The sequence below is a fragment of the Myzus persicae genome, unplaced genomic scaffold (assembly GCF_001856785.1).
Source record: "Myzus persicae strain clone G006 unplaced genomic scaffold, MPER_G0061.0, whole genome shotgun sequence".
Taxonomy (NCBI): domain Eukaryota; kingdom Metazoa; phylum Arthropoda; class Insecta; order Hemiptera; family Aphididae; genus Myzus; species Myzus persicae.
This window is the reverse complement of record NW_019104385.1, coordinates 1-9,302: the sequence shown is the minus strand read 5'-3', so window position 1 is coordinate 9,302 and position 9,302 is coordinate 1. Positions and strand designations below refer to the sequence as shown.

At 27.1% G+C, this 9,302-nt stretch overlaps 1 protein-coding gene across 1 annotated transcript; it reads right to left on the bottom strand.

The window, feature by feature from the left end:
• Window positions 1-5,240: 5,240 nt before the first annotated feature.
• LOC111041785 lies at window positions 5,241-7,328 on the bottom strand. The gene is made up of 5 exons (XM_022326198.1): window positions 7,257-7,328; window positions 7,006-7,176; window positions 6,576-6,820; window positions 6,354-6,510; window positions 5,241-5,344 (listed from the first exon to the last, which is right to left on the bottom strand). The coding sequence occupies exons 1-5, from the start codon at window positions 7,273-7,275 to the stop codon at window positions 5,241-5,243; spliced, it is 696 nt and encodes a 231-aa protein (XP_022181890.1). The 5' UTR covers window positions 7,276-7,328.
• Window positions 7,329-9,302: the final 1,974 nt, after the last annotated feature.

The following is a 9,302-nucleotide window of genomic DNA, read 5'->3' as shown; positions in this document are numbered from 1 at the left end:
GGGAAAAAGAAGAGTTAGAATATTCCCATGTCGATGCAGTAAAAAGAAAAAACTATAATACATAAAAAAATAAAATTACACAAACAATCTTCCATTGCAGCAGATGCGGCACACAACATGCAGCAAGAAGCTGTCCGGCCTTTGGGAAACAGTGCATGAAGTGTGCTGAACCCAACCATTTCGCAAATGTATGCCGCTCGAACAAAATGATTCAAGAAATAGCAGATGAAGAATGTGCAGCGATCAACAGCTTGTTTGGAGTCAGTGAAATCATTGTGCCCCAGACACATAGCATTCAACATCCATGGTTTGATGAGATTAAGCTAGAAAATAACTATATTAGATTTAAGCTAGACACCGGGTCTCAAGTTAATTTAATACCTCTGAATATATATAAAACACTTAATATAAATAAATGCTGGAACATTACAACTATTAAACTTGAGGCTTATGGATAAATTCATGCCATTAGGCTCAAAAGATTAAAGTGTGTAGTTAATAATATTGTAGCATGGGTGACCTTCTTAATAATAAATAATAGTACCATACCAATACAGAGTCTAGAGGCATGTGAGAAATTTAATCTAATCAAAAGACACGAAAAGTGTATCAGAATGATCACACAGTGCACTAGCCAAAACGACAACTTTTTAGTAGTATTTTTGAAGGAATGGGAACATTCCCGGGCGAACATACAATTAAAATAAACCTTAATAGTCAAGAAACTATCAAACCTGCGAGGAGATTACCTCAAACACTATATAAAGATGTACAGGCAGAACTTAATAAATTACTAAAACATACAATTATATCTTAAGTCGAGGAACCTAAAGAGTGGGCTAGCAACCTTGTGGTAATAAGAAAACCAGATAAAAATTGAGACTTTGCATAGATCCATCAGAACTTAATAAGTCATTAAAACGAAATAACTATTTGATTCCAACCTTTGAAGAAATCCACTCTTAACTAATAAATAAAAAAATATTCACCGTGTTAGACATTAAAAAGGGATTTTGGCATGTGAAAATTGATAGTAAATCATCAGACCTATGTACATTCATTACACCGTTTGGCTATATCAAATTCAACAGACTCCCTTTTGGAATTGCAACAGCCCCCGAGATATTTATAAAGCTAAATCAAAAATATTTTGGGGATATAGATGATGAAAACATCTTAATTTACTTTGATGATATATTAATTGCCACTACAGATGAAACATCTCATGCTAAAGCATTAAAAAAAAACAAGTTGATAGAGCTAAATCGCTATACAATAAATTTAACAAAGATAAATTACAATTCAAAAAAACAGAAATAAAATATGTGGGCCATATTTTCAATGAACAAGGAGTTTCTCCTGACCCAGACCAAATAAAAGCTATAGTGAGTCTTAAGGAACCTACATCGATAGTAGAATTACAGACATTAATAGGCATGTTCAACTACCTTAGAGAATTCATACCAAATATGTCCAAAATTATCAGTCCTCTCAGAGGGTTACTTAAAAAAGATACAATATAGGTATGGGAAAAGAGACATTCCTTAGCTTTAAAAGAATTAAAGGAACTTGTAACAACATCACCAATACTACACACTTTAATCTAGATAAATAAATAACCATTCAATGTGATGCGTCAAAGGACGGTCTGGGATGCTGTCTTCTCCAGAACAAAAAACCCATAGCTTTTGCTTCAAGCAGCATGTCAGAAACTGAAATATCGTATGCACAAATCGAGAAAGAATTTCTTAGCTTAATATTTGCATGTAGAAAATTTCATTACTATATCTTTGATCGCACAATAAATGCACTAACTGATCATAAGCCTTTAATGTCAATCATGCAAAAGGATGTAATAAAAATACCATCAAATCGTTAACAGAAAATGAGACTAAAACTATTAGATTATGACATAAGATAAAAATATCTGCCATTAAAAAAAAAATGCATATAGCAGATCTATTATCTAGAGACTAGATGTGAGAGAACTTTACAGAGGAATTTGATACTAGGGCTACGGTGCATTGTATAAATAGATTTTATAACAATAATTTTCTTAATATTAAAACAGAATCTGATTAAGACCCAGTTCTTAATAAGAGAATCGAGTACTATTTCCAAGGTTGGCCAAATAGTAAACACATAGATAAATCAGTACAGCTATACAATAACTTAAGAAACGAAATAATTATTGAAAATGGAATAATATATGTTGCAGATAAAATAGTGATTCCTACTAAGCAAGGCCCTTTATACTTAAACTGCTACATGAAAGCCATTAGGATTAAATAAAACAAAATTAAGAGCAAAACAAATTATTTATTGGCCATTGATGTTTAATGAAATTGAACAATTTATAAATAATTGCAATACTTGCAATAAATTTCAAAATTAAAAAAAAAAAGCCCTCTAATTCTTCATGAAGTTCCAAATTAAACGTATGAAAAGGTAGGTACAGATATTCTATCTTTTGAGGATACAGACTATTTAGTTATAGTTGACTATTTTTCAAAATGGTTTGATTCAATTAAATTAAGATACAAGACTGCTAGTGAAATAATTAAAAAAGTAAACAAATATTTAGTACACATGGTATACCAAAATCGTCATAGCTGACAACATGCCGTTTAACTCAAGTGAATTCATAACTTTTTCTAAAACTTGGAATATCACAGTTTTAACATCTAGTCCCCATTACCCACAAAGTAATGGCCTAGCTGAAAGGACAGTACAAACTATTAAAAAATTACTTAAGCCCTAGAAGAAGGATGTGATGTAGAGTCAATGCTTCTAGAATATAGATACACCCCAATAATCAGTCTGCAAGCATCTCCAGCTGAACTATTATTCAGAAGGATTTTAAGAACTAAATTACCAATAGCTAACAAATTATTAGAACCTAGACTCCAATATAAAGTACAAACTAAACTAAAAGCATTCCAGCAAAAATACAAATCCAATTATGACAAAACAGCTATCAAAAAAAAAACACAATTTAAACCTAATACAAATATATTAATTCAAAATAATAAAGTGTGGTTGCTGGGGAAGGTCATAGCTAAGGCAAATACACCCAGATCTTACCTTGTTGAAAACAATAATGGTTCAATTATCAGAAGAAATAGTAAACACTTAAAAAATACTAAAAAATAATGTTACAGGAAACAGTAAGGAGGGAAACATAGAGGGGGAATCAAAAGCGAAAAACAAGTCTAACAAAAGTGTCTTGGTGAAAGAGGTATCAAGCAGACCCATAAAAAAGTACCTAACAGATTTAAAGATTTTGTAATGTAATTTAGCATAAGCCAATGTAACCTATTATATACCTATCAAACTGTATTACTAATAATTTTGTATTATAATATTAAATACTAATATTGTATTCAATTATATTTGTAAGAAAAAGAGAGATGTTGTAGTTGTCAACAATGATATTATTATTATTATTATTATGTTTATATACACACACCTTCAACCGTCATGTTGCAAGCAAGTATTTTTGTATCCTTGTATTTGTTGTAAAATTATATCATATAATAAAAACCACATAAATCAATCATCTTTTTCTGGATCGGGGGCAAAAATATACAAATTAAATTTGGATGTCACACGTGACAGGGCGACGTATAGTTGACCGTAAGAAAAACATTGAACGCTTAGGTCAATTCCAGCAACGTTAAGTGTATGTCCCTGTGCTTTATTTATAGTCTAATAAGCCAATTTAACGGGAAATTGAATACGTTTAAACTTAAAAGGTAAATCTGAGGGTATAATTGGTATTCTTGGTATTAAAACAGTTTTTCCATTACCACAGCCTGTTAATAGAATTAACTCGAATAATGAACTTCTCAATTTTTTGATTTGTGGTCTTGTACCGTTGCAAAGTCTGAGTGGGCTCAAATTTCTCATTAAAATAATAGATGCCCCTATTTTTAAAATCAGTGTATGTGGTGGGACTCCAGGAGGCGCTAAACAGTTGAGAAATTCAGTTAGGAAATGGACTGCATTCTCTTTTTCTAAAACTGTATCAACGGAGTAGCACAATTGTGATTGAGCGTCAAACCTAGATAGAATCAAATCATTGAATTTGTCGACTTACTCATTTGTTGGTGACAAAATAACCCTTTCTTGAAACCATTTCAATGATTTAGAAGATATATTTTGAATGTTCGGGTACACTTTTTGAATAAATTTTGTTATCGTAGGTACAGAATTACAGAAACTTTTAATATTTATTTGATCATTCGTTGCTTGAAATTCGCCTTTGCCTATTAAAAGTAAATCGTGGACAAAATTTATATTATCTTGATCTGTACATAGCACTCCCATATTAGTTTTAAGTTCCAATATTTGTATATAAGTCCATAAGTAGTATCTTTTCAAAGATGCGTTGACTTTATCAGCTCTTGTCCCTCCTATAACCACTGGCAAGATCTGACGGAAGTCTCCAGAGAACAACACTGTGCAGCCACCCATAGGACCATTATTATGACCTAAGTCTCGGATCGTTCTATCTAAAGCTTCAACTGAAGTTTTTTGGGACATTGACGCTTCGTCCCAAATAATTAGACTACAGTCCTGCATCAATTTACCAGTACCACTTTGCTTTGAAACGTTACAGACACTCGTATTCTCGTCACTATCATATTTCAAAGGATGTTTAAATATAGAGCTATTCGGCCCCCTACTACCCAGATAGCAATAGTTTATCTGACAGTTATCTAGGCAATATCGTATTTTTAATTTACATATATGTCTGATATCTGAAATATCTCTATAGAAAATTTTTAAATATCTATAGAATATCCATTTGATTTCTTATGAACCAAAAATCAATATCTAAAATATGTCTAATAGGTGATATCTATTTGATATGTTATTAATAATATTATAATATCCCTTGGATATCTTTAATATCTCAATTATATATCTATTTGATATATCATCAATAATATAATAATATCTCATGAATATCTCAATTACATATTCTTAAATATCAATCATATATCTAAACAATATCTTTGTTGGTCATTTGTAGTATATTCATAAATAAATAATAATTTTCAATAGGTACTAAATAATACTCAATGCTAAATAATTATAAATACTAATTTAGTTATAATATACATCATAATATATAGGAATGGGTATTATAAATAAAATGATATAATATACAATTAAGTTTCTAAATTTAATTTTATTAATTGTAGGAATATACAATTATTACAATATAATTTATTTTATTTTTTTAAAATTCTGCCTTTTGCCCCAGTTAGCCATTTACTAATGGCTGTAATGATCTCATCATTTGAATGATTTTTGAATTTTGATTTCAATACTGCTTCTATAAACATGTAACAATTTTATACATTAATTTTTATTCAGGTAAAAATATAAACATTATTAAAATAGTAATTTTCTAACTATTATTACCTAATAAAAATAAATATAATATTAACATAGGTTCATATATATATTTTTATTATTTAGTTGAGGTATTAGGTTCTGAGGTACTTTTTAAATTAATCAGGGAAAAATAAAATAAAAATGTTAATAATTATTTAGTTGAAATTATTGAATATTAGACAATATAAACTCAAACATTTTAAAATAACAATGGTGGGCAAATTTGTATAACTACGACTCTGCTGTGTCATTGAGCATGTGTGTATAATAGTGTAATAGGTTATACATTTAATTCAATGATAAATTATTGTATGCGATAAAAAAGATTCTGAGTGAAGACTGTATATGAATATTTTAAAATTATATTAATTAATACATTAGTATTGTTGTATTATTATATATTATATTATGTGTTTGGATTATTATTACAAAAAGGGATAAATATTGTGCTATAAATTAATTAACTAAATGTTTTCTAAATAGATACCTAACTATAACTAGGTAATAGGTATTTCAATTACATAAAGATTACAGATTTATGAAAATTAAAAAAATGTAGTAGGTTAAATTGTATACATTATTATATTTAGTATTTATATGTAAATAGTTTTTAATTTTATTATAATTTAATAAAAGTAAATATTATGTTGATTTCATTCAGTCATAAGACCCATATATAATTAATAATTATAAATGTACCTATGTATCTATCATTATTAATTAATTTTTGTCTAACATTTAATTATTATAAGTAGTAGTAGTTAAAATGTCGATCTTACAAAAAACAACTATTCAATTAGTATTAAAGTTATTAGTAGTAATAACTACTTTGAAATATATAATCGACATATTATAATTAATTTGCTGATTAAGATGTAGTATAAATAAATATATTCACTCTAATTCAAAGTTAACATAATAGAAAAATTCACAAATATAAAACTTACCAATAATTACTTTGTTTATAGCCAGTAAAGAAAAATTATCCTTATTTCTCAAGCCATATGTGAATTCAAGTAAAACGCTATCATCAAAAACTTTTTTTAGAATTTTATATATCATGTTTGGTAATGACTTGCCTCCAATCCTAGCCAGTTCACTTACCTATAAATAATAACAAATTAAAATTAAATTAAAATAAAATAACGATTTATAAAAAAAGAGCTTACAACTTGTTTTCGAAAATTAAAATCACTCTTAATTTTATTTTCCATATCATTGAGACCATCTTGGTCAGATATTGGCCAACTTGAAACAAAATAGTCAACCTCATGGGCCCATGAATCATCTACTTGAGTTGAAGTTCTGTTTTGGATATCATTAATCATCTTAATAATCTCTTGTTGAGTATCAGAAATGTTAGAAACTTCAACTTTTAAAGAAGTTAAATATTTCAAAATGAGTTTCTGAAAATCTGTAAAATCAAGCCATTATTAAAACATTAAAGTGCTAATAGAATAATTCAAAACTACAATAGTATTAAAATGTATAAGGTATTATATAAAATTAGTAATACCTAATTATAATATTTTTATATTGAATATAAGTAGGTATAAAGGTACACCCAATATACTAAGTATTTAATAATATTTTGCTTACTCAGATGTTGTTCATTGCCGTTAACTAAAGGAGATACACTTGCAGGTGTATTTGTTGCATCACTGGTTAAGTATGAAACTTGTATACTCTGAATATTTGATTCTTGATGGTTACTTGTTGAAGGTAGTACATTTTGTGTATTTGTAACTGTATTGGAAGACGAAGAATTACCTGAAAAATCATATATAGATTAGATAGGCATAGAGTATTATCAGTTTTATTATAACAGTAAATATCTTAAATTTGTATACCTTTCTGAAAAGCGATCATGTTTTGTGTACTATACTTTTTGGAGATAGGCGTAATATTCAATGTTGTACTTTTTTCATCTAATAAAAAATACACAACTGGAAATATTATGTGATACTTATGAAATAGTATGTGATAGTTTAAATTAATTATATGATACATATACATACCCTGTTTGTTTAAAGTTGATTTATTTTCAGTGAAAGTATCATCATTTTCAGAATCTAAAAATAAATTGTTTCAATATAAATGTCAGGGTTGTAACAGAGCTCTTATAATATTACTATTACCATAATTAAGTATACTTTTTTTGGAACAATCTTCATGTAATACATAATTTTTGTCAATATCACTATCATCAAACAATGCTAAAAAATAATTAAATGTATAAATTAATATAATATTATATAGTATTAATTAAAATAGTCTTACATTTTTCTGAGCTTTCGTCAGTATCACTTGTCAAGTTATTATTTGTGATGTCTACTACTTTCAGTGAATTATCTTTTTTTACTTTCTTGAAGTCTATGAAAATAAATAAATAGGTATATTGAAGAAATTACACAGCATAATATTATGTCATTAGTTTTAAAATTATAAAAAGGAATGTGATGAAGCACCCAAATTATATTTCATTAAATATAGTACTGTATAATATATTTAGATATTTTAGATTTTTTTGTTCACTATAATGGTGACTAATTGAACATTAAGCTAAATATTAATTTTTTTTTAACTGAAAATAATGATTAATTTTGAGCAAAAGTAGATTATTAACTTTAATCTCCATTATGTGTATACTGTATAGGTATACCAAAAAGTTTGTTTACTTAGTTGTTTAGATGAATTATTGTTCGATGAACTATCAACTTTTCTTTTCTTTTCACTTAAATGGTTATTTGTCTTTGTGTTCTTTACTTCTCCATCTGACAAATCAGAAGTATACATAGCTAGTTTCAGTTTTTTTGCAGCTTCGGCTAATGAACCTTAAATGTTAAATCATACAACAATTAGAATTATATAGGCAATATTTACAATTTTTTTGAGTTTAAAAAGATGAATTAAACAAATAGAATATAAATTTGATTTGTAAGTTTGAAGACCAATGTAAATTTATTATATTAAAAAAATAAAATGAGTTTAAACATTCAAAATTAAGAACAATAAATGAAAAGATATAAATATTTTATAAAAACACTGATTTAATAAAATAAAACAAAATTGCTACAACCCTACTAAAAATGGATATATTATAATCTATTTAGATACATAAAAAGGTTAAATTAAATTACACACTTAGAGGAAATGAATTGTTATGGTAGTTACAATGTACATATTATATAGTTTATTGTTCATATTATAGGACGCCTACAGAATACTTACTAATATTATTAGCCATTACTCGACAGCTGAAATATGAAAAATCAAATTCATTCGGCTTTGCTCTGTTATTTCTTAATTTATCAGCAGTTGAGCCATTGTTTGGCCAAGCACATTTCGATTTGTCTTTATTTAACCAATGTGTTGGAACTAGTTCCACAGAATTGTCGGCGTCAAAATTAACTATTGACCACATGTTTTATGCTGTGAAGCGGTAAGTAGCAGTTTATAATTAAAATTGTTAGTGCAATAACAATTTTTGTAGTGTAATAAAGTGTAAATAACAATATAAAATATAATAATAGGTATTTAAGTAGGTATTAAAACATTTGAGGGTAAGAAATCAAAATAAAAGTCTCTCCTTTAGGTCTTCCCAGAAAAAATTAGTAGGTAGGTACCTATCCATTTAAAAATGTTATGTAAAGCATTAGAGGTATATTAAAATAGGTAATAAAGATTTTCTTGGATAAGATATATACATATTATTAGAGACTAAACTATTGATATAGGAATAAAATTAAAATAAATAACAAATTTTTTTATTTTTTAAATTATAAGTAAAAATTAATTATTAAAATGAATAATTGGATAAGCTATCATGCAATTTAAATCATGAGCTTTTAAAATCATGTATTTGGTTATTACATCATCAATATTCCAAACACTAA